This window comes from Lemur catta, chromosome 17 (assembly GCF_020740605.2).
Source record: "Lemur catta isolate mLemCat1 chromosome 17, mLemCat1.pri, whole genome shotgun sequence".
NCBI lineage: Eukaryota > Metazoa > Chordata > Mammalia > Primates > Lemuridae > Lemur > Lemur catta.
Genome location: NC_059144.1, coordinates 38,183,942 through 38,199,385, shown reverse-complemented (window position 1 = coordinate 38,199,385; position 15,444 = coordinate 38,183,942). Strand labels below are relative to the sequence as shown.

The 15,444-nt window shown below is 49.5% G+C and overlaps 1 protein-coding gene across 5 annotated transcripts in view; it reads left to right on the top strand.

Annotated features, from left to right (window-relative positions):
• Positions 1 to 15,444, top strand: part of RRBP1 (ribosome binding protein 1) — a 69,798-nt gene that overhangs the window by 22,599 nt on the left and 31,755 nt on the right. For 3 of the 5 annotated variants that reach the window (XM_045528889.1, XM_045528886.1, XM_045528885.1), the window contains exon 2: positions 983 to 3,068. In XM_045528889.1, coding sequence (XP_045384845.1) covers positions 1,004 to 3,068 — 2,065 coding nt within the window. In that variant the 5' untranslated portion in view covers positions 983 to 1,003. The remainder of the gene's footprint in view (positions 1 to 982; positions 3,069 to 15,444) is intronic. The other 2 variants (XM_045528888.1, XM_045528887.1) reach the window with 2 other exon arrangements.

Sequence of the window (15,444 nt, the reverse complement as noted above, 5' to 3'; positions counted from 1 at the left end):
GACTCTTTGGACTTTGGTCCATAGGCAGTGGGAATGGTATGGCTCCTGTTGGTTTGGGGTGTGTGGTCTGACAAAGGGCCTGGTGACATTGCCCCACCCTCCCTCTGTGCAGCCTTCAGATGTGAAATTCTAAACCTGGAGTCTGCTGGGCTTCTCAAGAATGACTTTTCCTTTTTCTCAGTATGCAAATAGCAGGCTCCATACTCCTCAGGAGTCATCACTGGCAAAAAGCCATTTTCCCTCACCAAATTCTTGATGACTTTTTAGGATCATAACACAAGGTTTTTATCTCTGACCGTGGGTAGCATATTCATCAGCACTGGGAGAAGGGAGGCAACAAAGCAGAGATGAGGAGTCGGGGGCCTGCTGGCCAACCTGCACTTGACTAAAAGCCTGCAGATATGTCTGGTTTGGCTTATATGGCATTTTTCAAATCGATCAATTTTATTTTGAGAGAAGAAATAGAAAAGATTTCCAGCCTAACATGAAAAATCAACAGATCTCTCCACTCAGTGCTACATTTCGATAGCAGTCAGTTTTGGCTGGGTGGCACCTGCACCCTAATTCTGGGTGGGGTATTTTTGCCACAGTCCCTACCACTCCCTATTGTCTCACGCCTGGCCTGCGCTTGTTCCCATGTACATCTTTGGCCTCTGCGGTGGGAAACATCTTGATTTGGGATCCTGGCTCCTGCATCTCCTGGGCGTTGTGTACGCGAGGCACAGACCTGCACTCTGCCATCTTTCCACTGTTGCTTCATTATTAGACATGGGAACTGCTCATGTCTTGGAAAAAATTGGTCACTTCTAAAGAAGAGCAGGTAAGTACATGTGACATCAGGAAGGGCTTGGGTTTGCTGCTTCTCTGAATTTATTAGAAAGAAAGAATTTGTGAACCTTCAGTTTGGTGATAGGGGTTGGGATGGAATCTGTTGAATGCCTCAGTTTCTACAAAAAGTAATCTCTGTGTATGTATTTGGCAGGTGAAAGGGAAGCGAGCCAGAATGGACATTTACGACAGTCAGACCTTGGGGGTTGTGGTCTTTGGCGGATTCATGGTTGTTTCTGCCATTGGCATCTTCCTGGTGTCGACTTTCTCCATGAAGGAAACGTCATATGAAGAAGCCTTAGCCAACCAGCGCAAGGAGATGGCAAAAACTCACCACCAAAAAGTAGAGAAGAAAAAGAAGGAGAGAACAGTGGAAAAGAAAGGGAAGACCAAGAAAAAGGAAGAGAAACCCAACGGCAAGATACCTGACCATGAGCTAGCACCCAACATGACCATCCTCCTTAGAGAGCCAGTGCGGGCACCTGCCATGGCTGTGGCTCCAACCCCAGTCCAGCTTCCCATGGTCATTGCCCCTGTTGCCACAGTGCCAGCCATGCCCCAGGAGAAGCCGGCCTCCTCCCCTAAGGACAAAAAGAAGAAGGAGAAAAAAGTGGCAAAAGTGGAACCAGCAGTCAGTTCTGTAGTGAATTCCATCCAGGTTCTTGCGTCAAGAACCATCTTGGAAACCTCTCCCAAGGAGGTGCCCATGGTGGTTGTGCCGCCAGTGGGTGCCAAGGCCAGTACCCCAGCCACCAGCACTGCTCAGGGCAAAAAGGCCGAGGGCGCCCAGAACCAGGGCAAGAAGGCCGAGGGGGCCCAGAACCAGGGCAAGAAGGCCGAGGGGGCCCAGAACCAGGGCAAGAAGGCCGAGGGGGCCCAGAACCAGGGCAAGAAGGCCGAAGGCGTCCAGAACCAGGGCAAGAAGGCCGAGGGGGCCCAGAACCAGGGCAAGAAAGCCGAGGGCACCCAGAACCAGGGCAAGAAGGCCGAGGGCACCCAGAACCAGGGCAAGAAGGCCGAGGGGGCCCAGAACCAGGGCAAGAAGGCCGAGGGCGCCCAGAACCAGGGCAAGAAGGCCGAGGGGGCCCAGAACCAGGGCAAGAAGGCCGAGGGCGTCCAGAACCAGGGCAAGAAGGCCGAGGGGGCCCAGAACCAGGGCAAGAAGGCCGAGGGGGCCCAGAACCAGGGCAAGAAGGCCGAGGGGGCCCAGAACCAGGGCAAGAAGGCCGAGGGTGTCCAGAACCAGGGCAAGAAGGCCGAGGGGGCCCAGAACCAGGGCAAGAAGGCCGAGGGGGCCCAGAACCAGGGCAAGAAGGCCGAGGGGGCCCAGAACCAGGGCAAGAAGGCCGAGGGCGCCCAGAACCAGGGCAAGAAGGCCGAGGGGGCCCAGAACCAGGGCAAGAAGGCCGAGGGGGCCCAGAACCAGGGCAAGAAGGCCGAGGGCGCCCAGAACCAGGGCAAGAAGGCCGAGGGGGCCCAGAACCAGGGCAAGAAGGCCGAGGGCGCCCAGAACCAGGGCAAGAAGGCCGAGGGGGCCCAGAACCAGGGCAAGAAGGCCGAGGGGGCCCAGAACCAGGGCAAGAAGGCCGAGGGGGCCCAGAACCAGGGCAAGAAGGCCGAGGGGGCCCAGAACCAGGGCAAGAAGGCCGAGGGGGCCCAGAACCAGGGCAAGAAGGCCGAGGGCGCCCAGAACCAGGGCAAGAAGGCCGAGGGCGCCCAGAACCAGGGCAAGAAGGCCGAGGGCGCCCAGAACCAGGGCAAGAAGGCTGAGGGCGCCCAGAACCAGGGCAAAAAAGTGGAAGGGGTTCCCAACCAGGGGAAAAAGGCTGAGGGGGGTCAGAATCAGGGCAAAAAGGCAGATGGGAGTCCCAACCAGGGCAAAAAGGCGGATGGGAGTCCGAACCAGGGCAAAAAAGCAGAGGGGACCCCCAACCAGGGCAGAAAGGCAGATTCAGTTGCTAATCAGGGCACGAAGGCAGAGGGTGTTACGAACCAGGGGAAAAAAGCAGAGGGGGTCCCCAGTCAAGGCAAAGGGGCAGAGGGAACACCAAACCAGGGCAAAAAGGCAGAAGGGTCCCCCAACCAAGGCAAGAAGGTGGATGCGGCTGCTAATCAGGGTAAAAAGAGAGAGTCACCTCCCATCCAGGGCAAAAATACAGATATGGTCCAGAGCCAGGAGGCACCAAAGCAAGAGGCTCCTGCAAAGAAGAAGTCTGGTTCAAAGAAAAAAGGTGATCCTGGTAAGTAACTGATTTCTTTATGAGCTTGGAGGGAAAAGCTGTCTTTAAATGACTTGTGGATTTTCTTTGGGGCTGCCACTTGTATCAGTCAGCTATTGCCACAATAAGGCTGTGTAACAAACAGTCCAAAAAAAAATTAGTGGCTTACAACAGCAGTTGTTTAGTCTTGCTTGTGCTTCTATGAGTTGTCTGCAGGTTGGCAGGACTGGGTTGACTTGCCTGGTAGCTTTGCTTCAAGTTGTGGTTTGACTGGGTTGGTGGGTTGACTACCTTGCTACAGGTTGAGCTCAGGTGTGTTCTGCATGTGTTCCTTCTGGTGCCCTCCAGGGCAGAGGCCCTTCTCATGGTTACAGAAGAGACACAAAAGGGCATTTCAAGCAGGTGCATTTCAATCCAGCATCCCATTATCCGGGGCAATTCATATGACTGAGCCTGAGTCAAGAGACTGGGTGTCCACTGTGTCTCCAGGCAGAGGGTCTGCAAGGTGATGTGAGAAAGGAGAGGTGAGAAATTAGGAACAGTAATTCCATCCACCACACAGTCTGGAACACTTCCATGTCTTGGCAAGTCTTTCTTAACCATCTGTCTGTATTCTGTTAGCCTGTTCTGTGTTCTTCCTCACCCGATGCTTCATGTAGCTCTGTTCCTTCACCTGTGCTTGTTGAGTGAAGAATGATAGACTGTTTTTAAGTAGCAATTGCATTTCCCTTCTCCACTTTCCCCTGTTCTCTGCCCCGACCCCAGTCATTTAATGAAGTGTTATAGAGCATTAACACACGCATTATTTAATTTAATGGATACATAGATAATATAGAGCATTGCCTATATCTTTTTAGTGCATTTTACTATGGAAATCTGGCCAGGGAGTTCCTGTTTCCTGTTCATCACTCATTTGATTTCACTCATGTTTTCTTTTTCCTTTTCTTTTTTTCTTTTATCTTTTTTTTTTTTTTTAAGACTTCAAATAGTCATTAGGTGATTTGGGAAATTAATTGCATTTGTCTTGACAAAAGGTATCTTAGAGGGTCTGAAGTGTTTGGACATGCAATGGGTCACACAGGGCCCTATGCTTTTAGCTAGGTCTCCCTGGTTTGCCACTCTGTCCGGCTATATTGCATTTTCTCAGATTTGCTCTTCCTCCTTTTGACAGGGCATTTGCTCAGGCAGCAGCACCCTGCCTCACGTGAGGGGTCCCAGCCCCGTTGAGCGGCTTTGGGCTCCTGCTGGGATTAAGGACCAGCCCGCCTGGCCCCAACAGGTCAGGCAGCTTCAAAAGCCCTTTGGAAACCCAAACACTCAGCCTCAGCCCTACTTCCAGAAGCTGGAGGGCAGCACACTGCCCTTTCTTTAACATGATGTTCTGCTTAAGCCAAAGCCAGGAAGGGAGCTGAGAACCGGCTGTTAACTGGTTCCCCCACATCAGGCATATCTAGAGCTTCCTGCGTCCTATGGTAGTTCTTACCTTGTATGGTTTTAGACATTTGAAATAAGATGTGAAACAGAAATGTGATGATAATAAAGGCAAACTTATCCTAATTTTCAGGTAATCAAGCACCTTGTTAGGGACTGAGACCTGCATGTGACCTCTGTGAACCTGCACAACAGTTTGACTGAGGTGATAAAAAGAAAATTTCAACCAAGAAAATAAATACCATGTTCTAGGATAAAGAAGATTAAATATTATAGATAAAAGGATAGTAATTCTCAAGTTTACTTAGTGGCCTACCAATCACATTTTGAATGGGATTTTCCACCCTATCCTGACAAAATTATTTCCAAAGTCCCATCTGAGGGAAAAATAGGTAAGAATATTGAACCAATTTTTTAAGTGGCTTTTATTAATAGAAAACCAGTCCTGTCTGATGTATGAGCGTATTCCCAACTATTATAATGACAAGGGAATAGAATGGCCTGGAAATCATGTGTCACACCTACAAACTTGAATGAGACAAACATTGTATTTCAGTATGGAAGGAAAAATGTTCAGTGAATGATCTTGGGCAGCAGGTTCATATGTTCATTATTTGGAAAATTCTACTTAGACCCCCACCCCCACTCCCAAGCACTTACCTCACTATAAACATTTAGTTTGGATGAAATAGATTGAGTTTTAAAAGAAATTAGTATTGATCAGCTCATATGGTGGAAGATGGTCACTCCGAGAGGAAGTCACCGAGGCCAGCCTGGGGAAGCCTGACCGCACAGCCAGCCACGTGGGGCTGTCATACCAAGGTGGAAAGGCAAAGGCGCGGGGCAGCATGTGTTGCCAGTATGACCCCAAAAGGCAAATTTCTTTAATCTTCAGAGTGTCTGAGAGTCTAGAAACTTGGGAAAAGTACTTTCTTGAACTTTACTTTTCCTCTTCCAGAATTTGTACTGACTAATCGCAACCCTGTTTTCCCTGGTTGGTGTGTACAGGCATCTTCAGGGCCCTATGTGGGGAATGCAGGCCACACCCTCCCCAGACTCCGAGAGGATCCTGGAGGTGTCCCCTCCTGCAGTGCTTCTCAGACTTCAGTATGCAGCGGGTCACCTGGGGATCTTGTTAGGATAAAGATTCTGACTCAGCGGGTCTGGGCTGGGACCCGAGATTCTGCCTTTATGACCAGCCCCTAGGACATGCTGACACTGTTGCTTCCAGGTCCACACCTGGGTTAGTAAGGACTCAGGGAGACATTTTCATATAACTAGTAAAACAGTTTTTAAAATTCACATTAAAACAAATAACAAGCTTTATTAAAAACTATTACTATAACCAAAAACCATGGATATGGTTTAAAAAGGTGGTGGCATTATAAATTGTGTGACCTTTTGAAAAACAATTTAGCATAATGTATCAAGAGCATTAAAGGGGCTGGTAGTTTGTAGTTTTTCTTTTATTCCTGTGGCTCTCCTGTGGGGAAACAGTACAAACTGTGGCAGCCAGGTCTGTGGGTTAGTGGCTGTGAGGTCCCTCAGTGCATTCTGCCTCGGCAAGGCACAGCGCAGCCACTAACAGCGGTGGTTGTGAGGATGTCATGGTAGCATGCAAAGATGTGGTCATTGTGTGACTTTTAACTGACAAAGTAGATACCAAATTCTTTAGATATGGTGATAACAATGGAAGACAAAGACATTAGATAAATGATAGCAGTATTTAAAAAAAAACTTCAGGAAGTATACCACAATGAGTATTCTGAATATTTTCTTCAATATCCAGTTGTATTCTGAATATTTTCTTCAATGTCATAATATTTTATCCTTCAAAAATCAAAAAGCAACCCTGAAGAAGGCACTGGATCGTGTGGCTATAACAGCACTCCCTGGGGTTGGAAATGCCTGCTTAGAAGGAATTCGAATGAGCTGTTGAAGTAGAGAATTTCCTATTAAAACTCTTCTTGGCCGGGTATGGTGGCTTATGCCTGTAATCCTAGCACTTGGGAGGCCGAGGCGGGCAGATTGTTTGAGCTCAGGAGTTCGAGACCAGCCTGAGCAAGAGCGAGACCTCGTCTCTACTAAAAAAAAATAGAAAGAAATTAGCTGGACAACTAAAAATATATAGAAAAACTTAGCTGGGCATGGTGGCGCATGCCTGTAGTCCCAGCTACTCGGGAGGCTGAGGCAGATGGATCGCTTGAGCCCAGGGGTTTGAGGTTGCTGTGACCTAGGCTGATGCCACAGGACTCTAGCCTGGGCAACAGAGAGAGACTCTGTTTCAAAAAAAACAACAACCAAAAAAACACTCTTCTTATTTAATGACTGTTGGAGGTTATTTTAGGGGTATAAAATGGGTCTTGATACATTATCTTAATCTATTCATCATTCCAAAAATAAAGCAATAATGACACTTCCTTAATTCCTGATGTTAAAACAACCCAGAAAGATACCTGGAGGGCCAGACCGGGGAAATCCTGCTCCCGCCTGCTGAACTCCCAGGATGGAGCTCAGCATGTCGGGCCTCTGCATGCGGACTCATCTTGGTGGTTCTGGGGTGACTTTCAGAGAAGGACCCAAGAGCAGGAGCCACAGAAGACAGACCTAAGAGAGTGAGGGTCGTTTATAGCAACCCAGGACTGTTGAGAAGGGAGGGTGGGCTTGCTGACTGGGTCCAGAGCTCCAGCCACAGTGAAGAGACCCCTTCCTGAGTGTCAAGCAGCATCAGCTCAGGACAGATGAAAGGAGGCATTTGTGAACACGGAGGGGAGTTGTTAGCAAATGCACGTGATTGGGTGGTAGGGCCTGAAATTCCAGGTGTTGAAATCGCAGCTGACAAGCGCAAGTATTCAGTGTACTGTAGAATCAGTAGTATATGTTGGTCAGGCTCCAAGTTTATCCATAGAAAATCTTCATATCCTTAATGTTTCTGAAGTTCCATGGTCCTGGGTGGAAAGCTTCTCACTGGGGGAGCAGTGTCTGTGCAAAAAGGAACATTCAGGATTCTTGCTTTTGTTGCTCAGAACTCAGCTCCTGCTGCCATCATCCCTGTGATGGGTGCAGGAATACCCTCAGCTCCTTGGAGTTGGGTCACACTCGGTATGCCAGGGGACTTTGGGAGTGCCACGGAGTGTAGTGTTCCAGGATTCCTCTGGTTCATGTTTATCATTTGTGGCTGTGACTGTGCTGCCGAGTGAGCAGGCACGACTGAGAAGCCAGCCTTGATGTTTCGTGCAGTTAGAGCTCGTGTTCCTGTCTTTGGAAAGGCTGCAGGCAGCCCTGGCCTGCCCGTGGCCTCCTTGCCCCTCTGGAATGACAGAGGCTGGGTGCTTGCTGCATGGAGGGTGGGGAGAGAGGCTGCTGGTCCTGGGCCATGAAGAGGTTGGGCATACATGACGTGGAGGTGTCTGTGCCAGGCTGCATGGGTGGCAATTGAAGTGGAGAACCATGTCCTTTTATTGTGTCCTTTAGTGCAGTGGTCAGACCCCATGTGACCACTGCCAAACCAGAGTAGGCAAGAATGTGTTCATGAGTTACTGTTTTTTAATTGCGTGGTGTTCTTTTCTGTGGGCTGTGCTGGTATGTATCTAATAATGTCCTCATTGGTGTGGGTCTTCCTTGGTTGGGTTTCTGAGGCCAGCATGTATGTGTGTGTGCACTTCGGATTCTTGTCCACCTTGCATCCTGAAGGCCGTTCTCGACTCCGGGACCTTAGTTATCTGCAGCAATATTCCCACCATGTCTAGCATTCCCTCATTTTATTCATTTTCCACAGGGCTGTGTTGGTCACAAGCTGTGGTGCCAGAACGTATGAGGCACAGATCTATGAGTTGACAGCAAGGATTTTCACCAGTGGCTTGTGGAATGCGTCTCCTACTTCCTTGCTGTTGCATCTTATACATGGAGTGTAGTGTTCCAGGATTCATCTGGTTCATGTTTATCATTTGTGGCTGTGACTGTGCTGCCGAGTGAGCAGGCACGACTGAGAAGCCAGCCTCAATGTTTCGTGCAGTTAGAGCTCGTGTTCCTGACTTTGGAAAGGCTGCAGGCAGCCCCGGCCTGCCCATGGCTTCCTTGCCCCTCAGCCAGGGCTGAGCTGCTCTGTCTGTCCAGGGCCCACCCTGCCCCAGGTTCTCTGGGGGCCGCATATGCCCAACCTGAGGGGACTGTGGCCAGGACTCCAGGCAGGCTGACTGGTCCCAGGCATCCTGAAACTCGGGCACGTGGAGGTGTGAGGCGTTGAGATGGCTTGATGACCGTGCTGCGGGGATCAAGGAGATGTTGGGGAGTGGGTTCTGGATCACTGGTGTGGAACAGGCTAGGAGAGGAGCTCCTCTAGCACATGGAGGAGACCTTAACTTAGGCGGGGAGGGCTCCAAGGCCATGAGGTTTTGATGGTGGGCAACAGAGGGCTGGGGTCTGGTGTCCACCGTGGGAGCCACTGGTCACAGGAGTCACTTAAATTATCATTGTAATCGATCAAAAATAAATTAAACATTCAGTTCCCCAGTCGTACTAGCCACATTCCAAGTGCCCAGTGGTCACATGTGACTGTGGCTACCTTTTAGACACTGCAGAGATAGAACATCTTCATCAGAAGAGAGTTCTCCTGCATTGCACTGCTCTGAACAGGGCCATTTGGAGGAAGGTAACCACTCAGGTCACCTTGTTTTCACCCTGTGAAAACAGATGTGTCTGTGCAGCCCTGTGTTGATGTCACACTCAGCTCCGCTAGTTCTGGTTGCTGTTTCCTGAGTATGGGATGGGGTGAGCTTCCTGTTGTCCCTCCTGTCACAGTGGGATGCTGCAGGGGATATCACGGAGGCTGGCCCACCACACACAACAGACTAGCAGCAAAACCAGCACTGGAGCTGGGGTCCACAAGGGACTGGGGTAGTTTCCTATCTTCTGGGCTTTACCTGTCACCTCGTCAGTCCAGCAGGGCCCCTGCTGACAGGTGCTCCAGAGGGAAACCTGGCAGGTGTGGAGGCAGGCACAGGACATGTTTCTGCAGGCCCAAGTTGGAGCTATTCTGAACTTCTGCTCTGATTTCCCTACAAGAGCAGATTGGGGCTGGTGACAGGTTTTTACCACTTGTCTGTGGCTGTATTTGACAGGGAACACCTGCCTTCGTAATCCTTGCCTTTTAAAATTTATTATTCTATAAATATGTGTTTCTAGAAAACAAAATTCAAACAGTACGGAAGCACAGAAGGTGAAAATTGAAAGTCTTTCTTCCTGCTCCATCCTAATCACCACCCACTTCCCAGGGGGCCCCGGATTCGCTCTGCCTGTCACATGGGCACCCGCAGCGGGGATCTGCTATGCACACTGCTCTCATTGCTTAACAGCATATTGGTGACATCTTTCCATATTGCACCTGCAAAGCTGCCACATTCAGCTGCATAATATTCCCTAGCATGAATGTATCGTAATTTACTTAAATGACATTTAAGTAGTGTGCAGTTTTTATGGAGCTAAAATTAATGCTGCAGTGATGTACACATACTGTTGCGTGTCTCTATAAATTCCTAGATACGTCATTGCTAAGTCAAAAGGTGGGTATGTTTTTAATTTAGGAGGACAGTGCTGCGTTGCTCTCCAAAAACGTTCCACAACTCACGATGAGAGAGGCCCACACGATTGTTTTCTGACTTAACCACTGCTCACGTGGTTCTGCTGTGCTACTATGGAAATGATTATAACTTTGGCGGGGGAATTATAAACCCAGGCATGGAATAAGGAGAAAACACTTGCTTGTAGAATGAAAGGCACAGATTCTTTTCTGAATGTTTGGAGAAGAGGGAATGGATGGAGTCTCGGAGGAGTGGAAGTTCCCCAGAACTGAAGCTTCCCAGTGCTCGGCCACTGTCAGCTGAGGCACCGTCCAGGCTATTTAGCTGGTTCATACTCTGATAGGTAACTCAGCACTTGTGGACAGGGTCTATTAAGAAAGCCAGATTTCTTGCACAGGAAGTATGTGTATGTGGTGGTGGTAGTTTTTTTTTTTTTTTTAAATCTATTTTGAGCCTCGCATTTAGTCTTTGCCTGTAGAATTAGGCTGTTTTGCCTCCCACCCTGAGTCCTGAGCTGCACTGATCACATACTAATTGGCATCGTGGTGTTACGCTGTCAGAAGAGCTGTCCCATCCCAGCACTTGGAATTGAGTCTGGATCATACGGTGTGGACCTGTGCCCTGATAAACCAGGGACCTAGACTTGGGAAGTACAGTTTGTACATTCTGGAGGCTGCACAGTTAGTGTGGGCTCTGGAACAGTGCTTTTACCTGGTGCCTGGTTCACTTAGCATTGCTGCTGGGTGAGGCTGAGACCAAGTCACAGGCGTTTCCACCTGAACTCGCCACCACCTCACTCAGGAGGGTATAGGGATGCGGGGCTCTTGCTGTACCCTCAGGCCAGAGCCTTCTTGAGGACCTGTGACCTTTCTGCCTAATGGAAGAGTGTGGTGCCCTTCAGGGGTGGCACTTCTCTCTTGGACTGTGGACTAGATGTCGGTGGATGCAATCCACTCTCCCAGTCTGCTGATGCAAGCTGGTTTTACTCTGGGGCCAGGAGGTCATTGTTTCAAGGCCTGGGAGAGCCCAACCAACTGCATGAGGTAGAAAACACTCAGAAACAGGCATTTAAGAGGCCCGTTGTTGCCGCATTGTCAAACAAACAAGTCTACATGGGAAAAAGAAGCCACCTTTGGAAGGTAGGATCATGGGTGAATTTTGATATCTTCCTTTCACCCTTCCACATTTTCCAGTTTTTCTATAACATGTATTTTTTTTTTTTTTGATGGAGAAGTAACAAAAACGCCATTATTTGTCTCTAAGTTAAACACACAGGCCATCATTCTGTCAAAGCTGATGGACCTCTTACCCTTCTGGGTGTTTCAGGGCAGCTTTGCGTGACTGTAGGTTTCTTAGCATCCTCTGAGCAGTGGCGAGGAGTGCCTTCTCCTTCTGGGGGCGCTAGGTTGAGGAAAGGTAGTGGCCAGTTTTCAGGCCTCCAGGAGGAAGCTGGTGCCCATCCCAGCCTTGGCACACAGGCACCTGGTACATGTTCGTGAATTGAAGCAAGGTGGAAAGTTAAAGGTGGTTCCCACATCCTGGAATCTGGCAGCGTCTTGGGGTGGGGGGGTCTGTGAGCCCATGTTGTGTACAGTCTGGCTGAACCACCATTCTGCCCCCGCCAGATTGGGTCGAGATGCACAATAGGGAATGCCACCTAAAATCCAGAGTCATGTTCCTATAATCTAATAGGGCAGGGGTCTCAGAGGTTGTGGCATGTGGGCAAGAGTTATAAAACCTCCCAGGAAATCTTTATTCAAGGTGTCTATAGCATAATTGGACCCTCATCTGAAACTTAGACCTGGTGGTAGGAACACCCCTTCCTCCCTGCTCCTCACCCACTCACCCTCACCTGTCCTTCCTACCGGTGGGCCCGCTGTGCCCTAGGCCTGGTGCTGCTTACCCCAGGGAGTGTGACACCACTGTGCTCCTCAGACAGGTGTCAGTTCAGATGTGCGATTTATGAAGCTCCTTTCCATGCGATGATCCCACCAACAATTCTGTAGGTGGATTTGTATTTTTACCTGCTTTACAAAAGCATAAACCAGAGCTCAGACTTCCCAGAAGTCACACGGCCAGCAGATGGCAGAGTGGGCCCTAGCGCTGCCCAGCAGGTGCCCTTCGCCCTTCTCACCCCAGGAGGCACAGAGAAGTGTGCATTGAGAACAAGTCTGACACTTTTTCTTTTGAACTCAACTCAGTTTCTCAGGGTCTGAAGCTCTGAAGAAAACTCTCTGGGGCTTTTGAGCCTTTATTCACTTTCTGTGTTAAGTTCTTCAAACCCAACTTTTTCTTATCTTCTTTTTTTAAAGAAGAACAAAAACATCCCCTAGGGAAGTGAGCCAAGTATCAGTATGAGAAGCTGCTAGATGACACTCTTCCAGAAGTCTCCATCAGCCACTCGAGAACACAGCGGGGTTGTGGCTCAAGTCACTGCCCAGGCAGCTGTGGTCAGAAGCCAGAATTATAAATCCCCTGTTTTTTCTGCAGGCTTTAGGTAAAGTCTTGATTGTCATTTAAACTGTGTGTTCCTCGGACCAGCTTGTGCCTGGGGAAGCCCAAGGAAACCTCTTGCCCAGAGGTCCTCCAGGGATTGTCTTTCTTTAAAAAATGTGATGTGGGGTTATTTTCCCCCTGGGTGTAAAATTGTTGTTGTTGAAATTTGAGGGGAAAAAAACAAAAGTTTAAAGATGAAAACAAAGTCACTCAGTCGATAGGCTATTTTAAAATTCCGTTAGACACCATCAAGTGCACAACTTTCCAGTCCAGTAAGTTGATTACTTTTTCCTCCAAGCAAAGGAAAAGGCCTGATTAAAAGGCCCTGAATAGGGTTGCTCTTGGCGTTATTTGTACTTACCTCCGGTGCCCTTAAAGCTCCAGATGTGCTTGTCTGTGGCTTTGGAGTCAAGTGTAGCCGCTCCCCCTTGGCCTGCATCCTGTTGGGGCAGTGGGGGGGCAGGGCTGGCTCCATGGCTTGGGCTGGGCTGGGAGTCGCCATTTGCACACATCCTGCTTCAGCCGCAGGTGGGTGAGCAAGGAGTGAGAATGGGAGGAGTCACGGTTTGCCTCCTGGTGCCTTTGGTAGATCTTTTTTTTCTCAAGAGGCCTCATAATGTTGCTTTCCCCACAGGCTCGAGAGGACTCTTCACAGCCACAGTCCAGGAATGTGCAGTTAGGGAGAGGCCAGCAGTGATGTTGGCCAGAGCTCCTTGTTTCTAGAGATGGTACTGCCTGCCAGCTCGGGGCAGGACCCTGAAGGGACCTGGCTCCTCCAATTAAGAGAGAGGCCTTCTAATTCTGCGGGCTCAAGAGGCAGTTCCTGGGGCAGCTCTGCCGCCCTCCCTGTTGGCTGCGTGAGCAGGTGTGAGCAGTGCAGGAGCATTCCAGGGGCTGGATGCTGGGGGGCGCTGAGTCTCTTGAGTCCGCTTGTGGTTGAGCCCCTCCTCCTCCCATTGAGACCCAGCCATTGGGAGCCTTGGAAATTATGCAGAAAGAAAAGTCTCTCTAAAGGACCCCATGGTTGACAGCGAGGGAAAAAGACTCCTAAGTGCCGCATGTGAGACAAGTTTGATTTTAGGTGATTAAGCTTTTCAGTGTGGTTGCAGAAGGGAGAGTCATTTTGAAATTTGAGGTGTTATGCACTTCAGCTGAGCGCCTATGTGCTGCTTGGCTGAGATCCCTGGAAGGCAGAGGGCTCCTCCTACCTAAAGCGCTGCCCCTTTAACATTTTGAGTGAGGACAATGGCTCCAGGCAGGAGCAAGAGGGTTCCCAGGCTGTGGTGCTCTGTCCCAGTCATCTCCCTGGACAGGTTTGTCCTTGGAGGGGCCAGCTTCCAAGGGCCACCTTTGTGTGACTTTTCCATTCCACTGGTGAGAGCAGAGAGAGGGCAGAATTGCTCTATTGAGGGGACAGGGGGCAGGATCTGGGATTCTCCCCTGGCCAGGCCTGGAAGGCCGGTCCTGTTGATTTATTTTGCAGTGCTTTGCCTTGTGCCAGGCATTGTTCCAAGCATGTTGCAACTTAATCTTTGCAGCCAGGCCAGGAAGGAGGAACGGTTATCATCTCCATTCCACGGGTGAGGAAGTAGAGGCAAGGGCAGGGTAAGTCACCTGTCCAAGGCACACAGGTGGGAAGGAGCTGAGCTGGGATTCCAGCCCAGGCCACCTGACTCCAGAGGCCTTGCTTACTCAAGGACAAAGGTGACTGCACATTGGACCTGGCCCACAGATGTATTCTTTCACCTGTACAGTGGTTTTATTCATTTATTTATTTGTTGTTGAGTTAGTTGTCAGCACTAAAGGTGAGGAGATGGTATATAAAAGTCTCATTTCCAGTCTCTTGGACAAGCCAGCAGCTCTGAGGGTTCTGGCCCAGATTCCCCCACGGAAGCTATCACCTGGAGGTACAGTAACGTGCCCAGGGACACCCAGCTCAGGAGAGGCTGCCCTCTGAGCCCAGGCCACTGTGATCATGTCACAGCACCTGTCCCATCCCTGTAGGGTCTCTAGCCCCTGGGGTGTCACTGTATGCCCTGCCAGAGAGGGCTTTGGATGATGCCATCACGGTGAGACACTGGCCGCGTCTCCACTCTGCTGTCCTGCCCCCTTGTTCCTCCCCAGGCCTCCGGGCCTGCCCCTTCCTGATATTTAGACCCATCAAAACAGGCAAAGCATTGTCAGCAGGACAGCCCCTCAGTATGCCGATGTCATGTAGGATTCACTGCCCTGTGGTCTTTCTGAAGTCTAGAAGTTGAGTCTTTGACAGATTTACTTTAGTGTCTTAAGATTTCACAATACCAAGGATTACTGGAGTCTTTAAGTATTTGCCGGAGACATGAGTGACGTGGCAGCACATATTAGGCTCTCGTTAGTACATTCTTTAAATGTGACTTCCAGGGGCCCAGGAATTTTGGTTCCTACTTCTGTATACATTTCTTCTTTCTTTCAGCTTTACTGCTGTTGATTTGGGGAGACTAGAGATGGCACAGTTCTTACCTAAAAGATTTAATGAGAAGTGTTTTGTAAAGTTATGGCTCTCTGAAAATAATTCAAAAGATAGTGTTTTATGAGCATGGAGAAGGCTGCGAAAGTTTCTGTAGGGGGGTAGAGCGCAGAGGAAAGTGTTAAATTTTGCTGTCATAGCTTTGCATTTGTTTCACTTGTTACAAGTTTTTATTACTTTGTTAATTAAAATATCTAACAAAATTTAATATATTAATAATTACATTAGAACCTTTTAATAAAGGTTTATTAGAGTGTCCCTCTCACAGAGTACTCTCACTCTGTGGACAGCATGCAGGAGGGTCCGTGTGGCCAGGCTGACGCCTGTGTAGGAGTAGCAGAGGATACTTCCTTCACTGGGGAAGTGTCCTCCAGCCACATAATCC